This window comes from Mus pahari, chromosome 19, assembly GCF_900095145.1.
Source record: "Mus pahari chromosome 19, PAHARI_EIJ_v1.1, whole genome shotgun sequence".
Classification (NCBI taxonomy): domain Eukaryota; kingdom Metazoa; phylum Chordata; class Mammalia; order Rodentia; family Muridae; genus Mus; species Mus pahari.
The window spans coordinates 31,817,207-31,832,431 of record NC_034608.1 but is presented as its reverse complement, the minus strand read 5'-3'; the positions used below and the strand labels follow the sequence as shown (position 1 = coordinate 31,832,431).

Here is a 15,225-nt window from a genome sequence, read left to right as displayed (position 1 = left end):
TCTCTCTCTCTCTCTCTCTCTCTCTCTCTCTCTCTCTCTCTCTCTCTCCTGTCACTAACATGGGTCAGAACCTGGAACCACTAGGTGGCATCCTTAAATATTCAGCACAGGCTGGGCAGATGGCGCACTCCCAGCATTCAGGACCTGTCAATGAGCGTCCAGCCACAATGACTCACCCTAAGGCTTTTACTGGCACTTAACAGCACAGCAACACTCCCATGTACTGGGCTTCCTGGTCGGGCACGGACATCCAGAAAATCACCACAGGCCTCCATGTGCTGTGTGTTAAACACAACACCAATGCTATCATTCCTCATAGGAGGTCAACAGCCTCACTTTCTCACTGTGAGAAGTGGGAAGCCAGGAAAGTTTATTCCATAAAAAGAACCAATTGTGGTCAGCCAAGTGGCTTGCCTTACAAACCTGGAAACCTATGTCTTTGACCCCCCCAGAACCCACATAAAAGTGAGAGAAACAACTCTACAAGTTGTCTTTTGGCCTTCACATATGTCCATTACACACACACACACACACACACACACACACACACACACACACACACACACACGTCCCCACAGACAGGTGCACATGCACACTCACAGACACACCAACACCTGCATACACACACACACAAATTTAAAAACAATATACTCTACTTTAAAAATAAAACAACCAAAAAAATAATAAATAAAAGAAAAACAAAAACAAACAAACAAAAAAACCAACCACCCCCTCCCCCGCAAGCACAGACTTCAGACAAGAGAAAGGCTGATCCCTGAGGAAGCAGTCCCAGCGGGAGGCTGGTGAGTCTTCAACCCAAGGGCACCTGGGTCACTCAGTCACCACCAACCCTTGGTGTTCAGGTGAGGGTCACTATGGCCTCAAATGATCCCGGCAACATCTACAGTTATCAACTTGAAACAATTCTAAAATTTAAATTTATACCTTACTAATAGCTTAACTAGACTGTAGACTGTATCTATCAACATGCCAATATAATTATTTCATCGTTCATATTCATTGTAAAGACCATCTTAGGCCTATCCCTAAAGTTTAATACTCACCTTCTCAAATTGCTAGGCCAACTGGTAGCTGATATGTTTTTGTTTTTAAATAGTAAAGGTCCTCCAATAACACAGAAAATAAAAAGATGCAATAAAATACAAAGTACAGGGCAGGGCAGATGGCTTGGTCATTACAGGGCCCTGTGCTCATGAGGATCTGAATTTAGATCATTAGCACCCTCATCAAAGTCAGGCGTGGTGACCACAGAGAGACCCTGAGAGGTGAATGGATCAGAGGTTAAGAGCAGTGGCTCTTCTTGCAGAGGACCTGGGTTCAATTCCCAGCACTGATATGACAGCTCACAAGTCTGTAACTCCAGTTCCAAGGACCTAACACCCTCCCCTATGGCTTCCTCGGGTACCTGATACACACATGGTACGCAAAGATACATGTAGACAAAACACGAATACACTGAACAAATTTAAAGAATACATATTTTAAAAGCTACAGTTGGCAGTATCTTCCCGTAACCTAGAACCAGGAGGCCAAAGGAAGCCTGTTCAATCAGTTTAGGCAATCAGTGAAAAACACTGTTTTACACACACACACACACACACACACACACACACACACACACACACACACACTCACTCACTCACCACCACCACCCCAGCAAACAGAAAGGCAGCATGTGAAGCTGAGGAGTCCGGGTAACTGAAAGCTGCTGGAGGAGGAAGTCAGTCCTGTTCAGGGATGCCGGCCCTAAGCCAGCCCTCCAACAGATGCCCTGCACACACTGACAACACTACACAGATGGGAGGGGGGCAGGGAGGTTCGAGGAGGGAGTGAGGGTAGATTTGGTCACAATACATTATACAAGTGTGTAAATATTGAATAAAAACCACTTTTTAAAAGTAAACTATAAAGGGGACGGAGGCAAGGACGGCACGTGGCCTGGTGGTGGAGAGGCCGTCCTAAGGTAAGTAGCACTGCGTGCTAGGCTGACCCGGTGACCCGACATGAGTGCCATCCTAGGAGCCCATGTCCTCTGACCTCCACAGGCACAGCACGTGCAGCCCACACTCACATCACACATGTGGCAGGTTTGATCCATGGAACCATGTAAAGGTGGGAGCAAACCGCACGCATGCAGGCCTCTTCTGACCTCCACACTTGCCCACATACATCACACACAAACAGTAACAATAAAAGATTTCTTTAAAAATGTCAAGTGTATAGAAGCAGAAAATAAAACTGTATACACACTGTACCATGAGATACATCTTAAGAAAACAAGTAAAGAGCCATTAAAAATAAAACCAGTCAGGCAGTGGTGGCGCACGCCTTTAATCCCAGTAGAGGAGGCAGAGGCAGACGGATCTCTGAGTGTGAGGCCAGCCTGGTCTACAGAGCAAGTGCCAGGACTGTATGGGCAACACAGAGAAACCCTCTCTCAAAAAAACACCAAACCAAACCAAAAACACCCTTGTCACTTTCCCTGCCAACAACAGTGTACACAGGCAGGTTTGTCCCCACCTTACTGTGTTAATACTTTTTAAAAAGTAAAAACCATGCAATACTTAATTGGGGGCAGAGGGTGCAGTGGGATCATTTTATGGGGACAAGCACTATGCTCCCTTGCCTGGGCAGACAGTTACCTGGGCCAAGCTCAGTTCAGCCTATCTGAAACACAGTAGGGCTGCCCCACCCCCAGCTGCTGTCACCTGGCAGAAAGCCTTGTGCCATTGGATGTAGAACCGGTTGTCGTGACGAATACTCCACCAATGGATCCCTGAGCCATTTCTGAAAAGAGAGAGAAGCAGATAATAAAACCGAGCAGTCAAGTGTGGTGGCTCCTGCCTTTAATCCCATCACTTGTGAGACAATCTCTGAGCTGAGCCAGCCAGAGGCAGAGACCAAACAAAACTCCTGAGACCCAGAATGTGAGAGAGAAGAAGCCTGCAGACCTGTCACAGCTTGGGGGAGCTCTGTGGATACCCTGCCAGCTTGCTCTCCCCGCCTGTGTGAGAACCAGGGGTGGCTGGTTCCCAGGCAGCATGCACGTCCCCTCGGGAGGTTCCCCGTGCTGCTCCATGTGCAGTAGCACCAGAGAGTAGGAACGGGGACTAAGAGCATGAATGGGCAGCATAGCACCTTCCACCTCAGACTCATGCACAGCTACAAGGCAGAGCCCGGCCAGGCCAGGCCCCAGGCCTGCAAGTGCTCCAGTGCAGGCAACGCCTTACACAGGACAGGACGATGCTCATGCAACCTGGGACAGCCTCAGAAAGCAAGCACACAGTATGTATTTCTGACTGTTGACAGGATCTTTCATGACTCATCACAAGGCCAGTGAGACCTGATGACTCAGCAAAGTCAGCAAAGTAGAAGCCCAGGGAACTGAGAGCCCTGCCCCATGCTGCCCTGACTGCTGGGTTCCAAGGACCAACCGATGGCCTTGGGAGGGAGGGCAGCAGGCCTGTCACCTCCCATCCTCACTCGGCAGACACCCAGGCACTCAGGATGCACCAGGCCAGGGCATGGCCAGCCACAGGGCACAACTGACCTGTCACGTATGGTTCTAGAGCTTTTGGTACCAAACTTCTGGCCACCTTGAGGTCTTCAGCAGAGCAGTTGCCAGACTCCAGCCCACACGCCATGCCCATGCGCTTGAGCACCTCAATGTCATCGTGGATTTCAAACGTGTTGTCAAAATTAAACAGATACTCGAATCTGTTGGGGAAAGGCACCGTGAGGATCAGGAGGCTTCCAGGACGAGGCGCTAAGTCCTGAGGGTAGGAACCAGGAATCGACCCCACACACACACACACCCCATCCCAGACCCCACTACTGAATTTCTCTAAAACAGTTCAAACTAGGGAATGAAAGACATGTCACTGCATAGTGATGGCTCTGGGCCAGGACACAGTGGGCTGCACGTGCATGGGTGCCAGGGCCACCAGAGGCCACAGCTGCTGTTACTAAGCAGCTGTAAGACTGAACCCTGATAACCAAGTATCTGTCCCTTCCCCTGACGAGTTGCACTTAGAGGGCCCACTGAGGACGAACTTGTCATTGGAGATGCTGCAGTCAATGACTGTCTTCCTGCTGGTGTTGACAATGATGAAGGGCAAGTGGATGACAGAGTTGGGAGGAGGCGGCCTGCGGGCCTGCTGCTCTGCTTGGCGATTTCTCTGCACCAAGTTCTTGAAGGCAATTTGCTGAAAAAGACCAACACAGCCCCCCCATAGATGTCAATACCAGTAACATGATCCCTTCCTTCCTGCAGAAGTGGGAACCTGGGTGTTGAGAGATCGGCCTGCAGCAGCCTGTGGCATCTGCTCACAGCCTATAGGGGACAAGGAGCACAGGAAACCAGTCACATGAATGACCTGCTAGGATACTCAGTCCTTCGCTAATCCTTGTAGCACACAAAGGGCCTCTCTGCAGCTGTGCAGGGATGAACCCAGAGCCGACGGTCCAGTCCTGAAGTCCACATGAACACAAGACTCTGATCTAACCCTGCCAACCACACTCCTCCCTCTACAGTGGAGGTGCTCTCATAAAGACAAATGCGACTACACAGTAGGAGGCCCTTCACCACACACATGACAGCTGACAGGCAAGTGAGGGCAGGAAACAGAGTGTGCTGGGTCACTGCCTACCCAGCTTCCTCTCCCCTCTGGAGCCAGGATCCCTGACTTCCCAGATCTTCCTGGAACCTTGAACCAGCCCTACCACGCATGCCACCTTTAGGCTGAGCACACGGGGAAGGAAGAACATGTCACCAAGCACCAGGTCATGACTCCACTCCTCCATCAGTCACATCACTTCAGGCAGGTAACAAGGCCCGGTGAGGGGCCAGGATAATGCTGGCACCTCCCACTCTGGCTGCCAGGCGCCCTGGGTACTATGCTCACCACAGGCTGGTGGCCGATCACCCCCATAGTACCATCGCTGTGCCTTCTGGAAGGTTCTAGCACATCTCAGCCTGCTCTGCCATGAGCCCTGCACACACTAACTTCACTGAATCCCCAGGTCTCCTACGAGAAGTCCAACTCCCAGGGGCACTTCACATGAACACAGACAACCTTAACCACCACACTTTCCCTGGGCAGTAACTGTGAAGCCCAACATCTACAGAGTTCATGACATGCCTGGTGCATCGGATGTCATGCCAAGGAGCTTATGCTCAGTTAAGCCTCTCTGAGAACAAGGCCCGTGTGGCCAACAGCCTGTTTCCAAGGAGGACGTGGGGATGTTCAGAAAGGCCATACCTGCAGGATGAGCTCCTGGAGTTGTGACTGCTTCTGTTTGATCCTCTCGAGCCTCCGCTGCCTCTCTACCTGCAGACACAGTGAGGAGAGGCACTCAGCATGCACACTGACACACCCATTCTGCCAGGCTCACTGGCACTTTCACCAAGAGCACAGCTACCATGCAGACACAGACAAGCACACACAAGCACAGACACAGCCGAAGCTCTAGATGAAGGTCAGTTGTCCTATAACTTCAGCAGCACGCTGACCCTTTCCTTTTGTGCACACGAGCACATGTATACACACACACACACACACACACACACACACACACACACACACGTAAAAACTGTCTTGTAACAGACACTACTAAATGCAAAGGGACCCTCATCACATCCACTCAGCCACCTGGTATAGCCCTCTCAAGTGACCAAGGACAATGGACGCCTGCTTTAGGCAGTGTACCTCTAAGTTCTGGCACTCCTGAGCTGAGTTGGTGGGCAGGCCGATCCATTTGATCTCCTTCTTCTCCTTGGAGATGATGTTCATGGCCATTAGCACATTTAAGGCATCGTAGACACGCCGCCGGATGTTCTTCTGGTCATAAGCCTAGAAGACAGAGCCACAGCCTTCTTGGTGATCCAATGGCTCGGAAACTCACACCTGAGGCTCATACCACAAGCAAGTCCTGAGGGGACGTTCCTGGCCCACCCACTCTGTGACACTAGTCCTATAAATGGCCTGCTTCTTGCCTTAAACCTGAGGGTCTTCTAGCCCCCATCACTGCCTCCACTTGATAGGCTGAGCCATGCTAAACTGAGTGGCTGCAAGTCAAGCCCCGCGTCCTGCCAGAACACTTACTGATTCGTTTGGTAGGATGTGGTTGTCGGCAGCACTGAACTCTGCCACCAGCTCGTCAGCCACCTCATTGTAGGAGGTGGTTCCTTTCCTCTGCACCTTCTCACACACCTTCATGGAGAAATGCCGCAGGCCCTTGCCATTCTTCTCACCCTTCCTGTTCCGCTTCCTTAAACACCAGAAAAACAGACACCATTAGCAGTCCCAGGAGCCAGAAGTGAAGGCACTTTCAGAGACGGCCTAAGGCCGGAGAGGCCCATTTTTCCCACAGCCCCACCACAGGCAGCAGGGACTCCGCCCTAGTAAATATATCAAGGACATTGGCAAGTATCAGTGTTTCTCAGGTCAGAAAAGAACACGTATGAGGCCAGTTCACACACCTGTGCCTTTAAATGTCAGGGAAGATGGACAGACATCCGAAGGGCAGAAATCAGCATGGGTCTGATCCGGACCACACACTAGGCACCACTGTTCTAAAGGCGTCTGCTGGCATCAGAGCACGGCACATTTTAGTGTAAACTTAGGAATTTTCAGGAGTAATTTTGGCAAGCTACCATGACATAAGGCAAATGCTTAGATTGATGGACATGTGTCAAATGGAAACTGTGGTGCAAGCTTCAGGTCGGGAGGCACAGCAAATGTGTTACCCTCACTAAATCGCACCAGGAACAGAGTTGCTATGTTTCTCTGCAGAGTTTGGGGCACAGATGATTTTAAATTGAAGCAAGAGAGACAGGGTTTCACAACAGTGTTATTAAAATGTGACACACTGGTGATCTTTAAAGAGAGTCACTTCACTTCCACATCTGCTACAGTCTCAGTGGCAGTACAGCCCTGGAGGGACAGACCATGCATGGGATGGAGGCCTGGTGTTGGACCTGGTAGAGATCAGATCCCGTGACACTTTCTAAGCGTTTGTGTCGTATTATCGACCGGTGTTCTCTCTGTGGCCCAGTCAGAGGTGAGATGGGAGCTTTGAACTCTCTCTGCTAAGGTACCCCCACTACAGACCATGTGACACACGGCCAGAGGAAACAGGGGACATTCTCAGCAGCTGCCAAACTAGGGTGGGGGTGCTCACCCAGCAGACCAAGGTGAGGAGTCAGACGTCTGGTTCTGGGACACAAAGTGCGTGTTGGGAGTGTGTGGGCTTCCTACCACAATAGTGTTGGATGCTGCTGGTCTCTGAGGCGTGCCAATCACCTACAGTCAAAAAAGAATTCAGAACAATCAGACACGTCTCCATCCCAGTACCACAGCTTCCTTCTGCAGCCACTGAGGCACCTTGTCAGCCACAGGGAGAGAAAGCAGAGAAGCACTCGCCCCAATGCAGCAGCAGCAAGAGCACTGGCAGTGCACTGCAGCTGCTCTGCTGTGGCACTGCCCCACACAGCTCCAAAGAACATCAACGTCTCAACCAAGGAGGCAGGCCGGCCACAGTTAGGGGCTGGAAAGGACAAGGCAGTACTGCAGCTGCTCTGCTGTGGCACTGCCCCACACAGCTCCAAAGAACATCAACATCTCAACCAAGGAGGCAGGCCGGCCACAGTTAGGGGCTGGAAAGGACAAGGCAGGCCTCCCACGGCAAGAACGCCAAGGAGTGACAAGCAGGCACCAAGGAGTGACAAGCAGACGACTTACTGATAGCTAGGGTTAATCTCACAGGACAGCAACACACTGCTGGTTTATTTCCTCTTAACGAGCTAGACAAGGATAAAACTGCCCCTCTAAAGTATGAAAGTTGCCAGAAAGAAAGAGAAAAAGGAAGGAAGGAAGGAAGTCAGGCAGGCCTCCAGAACAAGTGTAACCCTAGGACAGACAACAGCTCCCAAGTGGTGCTACCCTCTCTGTCCAAGTGGGAATGGTGCCTGACTGTCCTGTCAGGGACACCTCTGTCTATGAGGGACCTCAGGATCTAAAGATCACCAGGACAAGAAAGGGACAGGCAGCTCCATTGGGAGCACAAGCAGAGTCTTTCCTATGTCACTACTGCTGGGACCAAGACTGGTTCAAACCCAGTCTTCTAGACCCAAAGTCCCAGTGAGCCACATGACAGCTGACTGGCACATGCTGAGAGCTGACCACCAGACAACTGGGAAATCCGAGTGAAGCCAACACTGGATCTCAGAGGCCTGACACCACCTAGAGCCCCTTTCTAGCTTTCAAGCCAATCTAGGAGTCCTGTTGATTTGTCTTTGCCTTGCTATAGAACACACAGCCTCCCACACTCTAGACAAGCCTTCTGCCAACAAGCCGCACCCAATACCTAGACCAAAAGGTCTTCCAAAACCCTCTCCCCTCAAACCACCCTAAAGATTCATTTTGCAGCTTAATCTCAGATGATAAAAGCTGTTTAGTCTTATACACTGCATGATTCTACTAGTTGCATACAAAATAAAAAATTTAAACACAAAAGCAAACTACAAATTTAGAAAGGTTCAGGGAAGAGAAAATGCTCAAAGGAAGGCTAGGTAGGCTTTACCATGAAGCTAACACAGGCAGGGCCAAGCGTGCAAACCAGCAAGGCAGGCACCTCTGCGCGTAACACAGACATCGTGTCAAAGCTTCCAACACTACACACCTAGACACTCGTAATAGCCTCTGGTGAGCAAGTGCCAGGGACACAGTGCCTGCCCCAGTCACACTTCGCATGCACATAAGGTCTAACTATCACCTCCTATGTTAGCGTCAATCTAGCCATCTCCTCAAACCTTTGAGCTATAAAACAGCTTAAGGGTCCCTCAGAACAAGTCAGGCTAAGGACACAGCCTAGGAGTACACTGTACGCATAAGGTCTTCTGTTTAGTCCTAGTACCACCAAAAAATAAACAAGGAAATGCGGGCAGCACATAAGCCCCGTGCAAAGCATCAGCAGTAATCAGCACACTTCCCTCAACCAAGTTCTATTCCACAGATAGTGACTTTCAGATCAATACATTTAAACAGTAAGAACAGTTTCTTTTCAATTGGCCCAACAGAGCCCAGGTCCACGCCAGAGTTGCAGGGTCCTTAAACCCAGAGCACTCCCCACAGCCATGATACTTAAAACCCTAATGCTCAAAAGGTACGGTGACACACACCTTTAATCCTGGCACTCAGGAGGAGAAAGTAGGAAATGAATCTCCAGGAATTCAAGACCAGCCTGTTCTACACAAAATGATTTTCAAGCCATCCAGTGGTACATGACACCTCATCTCAAACAAAACAAAATAAAACAACAACAACAAAAAAAAAACATCATGAGGGACCTGCAAGATGGCTCAGTGGTTAAGAGCACATGTTATGCCCGCCAAGGACCCAGGTTTAATTTTCAATGCCCACATGGTGGCTCACAAGCATCTACAACTCCAGTTCCAGTAGATATGATGCCGGCACACACGCAGTCCAGGCACAACACTCAAGACATAGAAAATTTTAAATGTAAAAAAATTAAAAACAAAGAAAACCCGCAATGCCCAGAATCCACTGACAAGAGAAGGCAGTGAATGCGCACACCACAGCCAAAGCTGGTGCAGAGAACGATCAGAACACTAGTGATTTAGAATGACCGATTTCCCTACAGAAAGCTGGACTGCACTGCAGAGATGCTCCCAACAACAGGGGCAAAAAGCACAGCCTAGAACTCTGTTTAGGGATAAGAGACATAAAACACGTGGCGATGCCTGTGAGACCGAGAGGGACCAGAGGGATAGCTAGGGACACCCATGAAATGCTACAGAGGGGTTTGGTGATAAAGCCACCTGTCACAACGCCTAACCACCAAGTCTATTCCCCAGAACACACATGATGGAGGAAAAGAACCTCCTGCAAGTTGTCCTCTGACCTCCTCCACACTAGTGTTCACTAATATATAAAACCAGAACAAAACATAAAATATATTCTAAGAGTCCTAAGGCCCCAAGATTACTTGAGGGTTGTCAGGCCATCCATCCTCAGAAGACATGAGGCTGGTGGGTGACAGACACTGTGGACAGGCAGCATGTGGGCGAGGCTGGGGGAGGGTAGGTAGCTGTGCTAAAACGCCACTGATTGAAGCCCCAGCTACAGCCAAGCCCACCTCAGGCACACTGAGGGAGGCTGCTGGCTCTATGGGATCTCCTCATCTTTGACACATTATTCAATGAAGAAAGGCCACAGAGCTGGCAACTGAAGCCATGGAGGACAGTGCTCAGGCCACGTGTAAGGGGCCTCAGACACTCCAACACAGAAAGCACACTGGAGACAGTAAGATTGCACACTGGGTACAACAGGAAGCAGTGCACATTGTCAGGAATCAGATGCACCCTGAGAAGGAAGTCACTCCTACAAGGAGCCTCCTCCACTCACCACGCGGTGGCCCCCAGCATGGCCCCCAGCAGCGTGGCCCACACCCAGACCTGACACTCACGCTTCTTCCCACTTACCACTTGCTGTGTGATATTGACATTGGACTGTCCGAAGGTTTTTGGCAAAAGCTGCTTTCCAAGTGTGTTCACTGTGGACGGGTGTACGGCTACAAGAGACACCACACCTGGAACACAACAACACGGGTTAAGGGTCAAACTGCTTCTCTGAGCTGAGGTTAGAGGGGCAGTTCCAGGAAGCTGGTATGGCTATGAAGAACTCAACTTCCCTAGTTTTGATTTATAGACCCACGGCTCAGTCACACATGTCCCATCCTCAAACTTGGTCCTGAGCCTTTAGTTCCCTCTTTGGGGCACTGGCTAAGGACAGTTCTGGGCCTGGGACCAGGGTCCACTCTACAGGAGGCATCGGACTTGCCACTGCACCTCCCCAGTGCTGTCTACAGGACAAAATAGATGTTTCTTTGCTTTAATATGGCAAAACAAAGTAGAACACCTAACAAGTTTTCCTAACACAAAGACTGTCACACAGAATCCCCAGGGAAGGCTGACTTTTCAGCTATAAAAGAAAAATCGGAACATGACCTGAAGCTAACTCTCACTTTAAAAAGTGTCTCAATATAAAACATATTGCATTCATATTTTCCCAGTTGTAAACCACATCCCTACTCTCGGCAGATTTAAGGCGGCAAATTATGAAATGGTAAAACCTGGAGTTTGCCACACCCAACCTTAGCCAAAAGATCCACAAGTGAGACTTCCTAGGTTTTCTGCCTTATTTTCTTTTTGGTGTGTGCACTAGTGACCAAACCCAGAGCCTCACACATGCCAAGCAAGCACACCTTCTAAAGATAAGAATGGTTTTAAGTAAATGGCCCCATTACCAAAAAACCTTACAGGCTCAACCCAGTCCCCACCAAGACACCAACAGCACTCTGTACAGAGCTAGAAATGCAGTTGCTACAAGGAACCCCAACAGCTGAGTAGCCCTAAGCAGAAGGCAGGGCTAAAGGAGCAGCCATACAGTAACAAAGGCAGGTGCACAGATCTATGGATTACAACAGAAGACCAAGAGACAAATCCAAGGGGCTACAGACATTTGACTTTCAACAAACAACAATAACAACAACAACGCCAAAACTCTACATTCTAGAAAAGGCGGTTCTCCAAAGGTACTGTGAAAACTGCATCTGGGTGTGCACAGGAATGAAGCTAAACGATTCTGCACTAAGTTAACTCAAAGTGTACTTACTAACCACCTTAGTGTAAGGCCTCAAGCTGTGAGCCTGTGAGGTGAAAACAGGATAAAAGCGGAGGTGCAGGCAAGGGCTTTCTGAAAAGGACTCTGTCCACACAAGAAATCACCGTGGGATTGGAGTACATGAGACTTAGCAGGGAAGAGAAGACTTACTGAACTGGAAAAAATCTTCGCCAGTTATGCAGCTACCAGTGGATACCGAGTAAACAGATCTCACAATTTTCAAAAGTACAAATAACCAATTAATACTAATAATTAATAATAATAACTGTTCAGCAACCTTAGCCAAGGAAAGTGAAAATCAAAGCCAGGTTCCATATGACCTGCCTGACTGGCTACTGCCAAGAAACCAAGAAGCAAACACTGGGGGGTGGGGGGTGGGGGAAGCAAACTCACACTGCTGGAGAGAGCAGCAGACAGCTGCCATGGGGAAATCACACACACACACACACACACACACACACACGCACACACACTCGCGCACACAATTGGTCTAAACAGGACAACAACTAGAGGCTAGACAGGGGGCTTGGTGACTGAGTACTTGCTGCTCTTGAAGAGGCCTGGATTTGATTCCCAGCACCCAGAGTGACTCACAGCCACCACACGTAACCCCAGGGGATCCAAGGCCTCTTCTGGCCTCTAGAGGCAATGGGCACATAACGTAAAAGTGTTGCATGTACGTGCATGCACACAAACATGCATACATATAAAAGTTTTAAAAGTTAACGCTAGGAATATATCCAGGCCTTGGACACTTACCGTGTGTTTAATCACATGTGTTGTAAGAAAACACTGATGCCACGAGACACACTCAATGGTAGAAAGCTACCACAGTAACACAAGCCAACACACCCATCACATCTCAGCCACGTTGGCCATTGCTTTAGGGACAAGAGTAGATAACACATCTCTGCAGAAATTCTACACAGAACAGTTTGCTGCCTAGAGACCCCACCACCCTGCTCTACCCACAGCCCTCTTCCCCTCTAGTCCAACCCCAGGTGATGGCTATGCTTTTTCTACACACTTGAGCTCTGTTATAAATCTATGTAAGCGGGACCACACAGTACTTTTCTGTGTCTGGATTACTGTCTTAGTGTAACACCCTGCCTGCTCACCTCCACTGTAGCAAATGGCAAATCTCAACTTTTTAGAACATCTAACTCCCCAGGTTTTTTAAATCCATTCAGCCACTGACAAATACGAGCTGTTCCTGTACCTGAGCAGGACTACAGTAAGTGGGTGTCTTCAGAACAATGATGGTAGCTCCTTTGAGAAGAGCCCACAAGGAGTGATGGGTCCTATGGCACCTGTTTTTGGTCTTCCTAACATATACTAGGGCATGACGTGCACACTTATTATTAGCACTGTGAGGGACCTCTAACAAGCACCTTTACTGGTTTGATCTGTCTGTCTGTCCACCCATCCATCCATCTATCTTTCACTTCCTGTGTATAGTTAGCCTGCATGCCTGTGCACCACAAGTGTGCAATACTTGAGAAGGCCAGAAGAGGGCACCCAAGTCCCTGGACCTGGAGTTGTGGATGGATGAGAGCTGACGAGTGGGTACTAAAGAGAACAGGAACTTGGGCAATAGCAGTGATCCTAACTCCAGTCCCACCCATACCTTTTCTGAGGCTCCTACTGGGTCTGGGGGCATCTCTGAGGTTCTGGTCACTAACAAAACCTCATGCACCTCTTGGCTACCTGTGCCTCCTTCAAAGCCTGCTGCAAATTATTTCACCCACTGCTCACTGATCTGGTAAGGACACAGAATGATGCCAATTTGTGAGGCTCTAAGGGATGCACCTACATGCTGGGCTGCGGGTGGGCACATGAAAGCCTAAGTCTAAACCATGGCTTTCTTCCTTCTGCATCCCAGGGACACCCCACACGCACACATACGCACGCGTGCACACACAGGTTTCCTACTCACTCACCCACCCCACCCTCAGGCCGAGGAAGGTGGGCTCTTATCCAATGCCCGCTGTAGGGTAGGATGGTGTGGCCACCGCTGGCCTTCAGCATCTGGATCCCCACCACTGCTCACACACTAACTATATCACTAGGTACACACAACAGGGACCCCCCCAGGACCTGGCTGCTGGAGGAACACTTCATCCCTGCCTCACACAAGGCTTACGGCTTCTGAAATGTCACTGTGGTGCTAAAAATGGAAACTAAAGTTAAAAACAAAATGTGAGGCCTCTCCCAATCCCAGGGGGTTAGTATAAAGAGTCTCACAGGGCTGGAGAGGTGGCTCAGAGGTCCTGAGTTCAATTCCCAGCAACTAAATGGTAACTCATAACCATCTATGAGATCTGACATCCTCTTCTGGCTGTGCAGGCAGGACATTGTATGCATAATAAGTAAATCTTTAAGGGGGGTGTGTCTCATCATCTCTTAGACCCCTCTACCTGAAGAGATCTCAGTGTACCTACCACAAGGCCAGGAAAAAAAAATATTCTGATCATGTCTGGGCTGCAGTTCACCATTCACCACGGCAGCTAGCATATACCCCAAAACACAGAGACCGCACTGGTTTCTGACACATGCTATCACTAAAATTTTTCTCTCACAATAAATCTCATTCTGGGGTCAAAAACACCATCCTGAAGCAGAAAGGACAGACAGACACACTCTGGGAGCGGGTAAGAATGAGGAGCAGCAGGCACAGGACACACAGCACCCTAGAGACAAGAAGCCAGGCTGCCCTGCACTGCCGTAACCTACAGCAAGCACGGCGCCGGGCGTGGCCTCTTCCTACCAAGACTCTGAGTCTGGATACCTTAGAACTTCAGGAAAATGGGATCAGACTACGTCCAAATGAGAGGCAGCGTTCTAGATAAATGGTGATTAATGACAGGCAGTACGCCATTCTCAGAAACTGTGGAAGGGCCAAGAGTCCACAGCAGAGACAATGGCTGTCGCCCCAAAGATGTCCCCAGCACACACACCAAGATTGGGAACGTTCACCTGTGCTCTTGGGCACAATGGTAGCACTCCAGGGAGTGCAATCCCTTCCCCACTGCCAGGCCCGAGGAAGATGTGCACGTGCTAGGTGCCCCTGGGGAAAGAAACTGAGAAGTGAGACATATTAGGAAGCTCAATGGCAGCAACACTGGACTGGTGCAGAGGTAGAAGGAGCCTCTGACAGTAAAGTGAGGTCCCCAGGGCAGAACCCCGTGGGCAATTCGGTTACAGAGTAAGAGGACAGTCACCGGTAGCAGAGAAGTCTGAAAATCCAACACCACCACATGCTGGCAAGGATGCAAGCTGCTGGAACCTACGGGCACAGGCAGGAAGGAAGTGAAGTGATATAGCAGATGGTGACCCCAGGGCCTAACATCTTCAAGACCAAGTCACCACCAGGAGCAGTGAGCGCACGAGACACCGTGGCATGCGTGTACGGACAAACTATAAAGGTCAGGTCAGGCGTCTGCCTGCTGAGGTCAGCCTGCCCACTGCTCTCTAGCAGTCTGGCAGCCTCTGGGTCTCA

At 49.8% G+C, this 15,225-nt stretch overlaps 1 protein-coding gene across 4 annotated transcripts in view; it reads right to left on the bottom strand.

Annotated features, from left to right (window-relative positions):
• Window positions 1-2,712: 2,712 nt before the first annotated feature.
• Tfdp1 (transcription factor Dp-1) overlaps window positions 2,713-15,225 on the bottom strand; it is a 33,343-nt gene continuing 20,830 nt past the window's right edge. For all 4 annotated transcript variants that reach the window (XM_029532058.1, XM_029532060.1, XM_029532061.1 and 1 more), the window contains 8 exons: window positions 10,526-10,632; window positions 7,204-7,325; window positions 6,126-6,291; window positions 5,730-5,873; window positions 5,283-5,351; window positions 4,075-4,226; window positions 3,572-3,738; window positions 2,713-2,808 (listed from right to left, as the gene is read on the bottom strand). In XM_029532058.1, coding sequence (XP_029387918.1) covers window positions 2,726-2,808; window positions 3,572-3,738; window positions 4,075-4,226; window positions 5,283-5,351; window positions 5,730-5,873; window positions 6,126-6,291; window positions 7,204-7,325; window positions 10,526-10,632 — 1,010 coding nt within the window. In that variant the 3' untranslated portion in view covers window positions 2,713-2,725. The remainder of the gene's footprint in view (window positions 2,809-3,571; window positions 3,739-4,074; window positions 4,227-5,282; window positions 5,352-5,729; window positions 5,874-6,125; window positions 6,292-7,203; window positions 7,326-10,525; window positions 10,633-15,225) is intronic.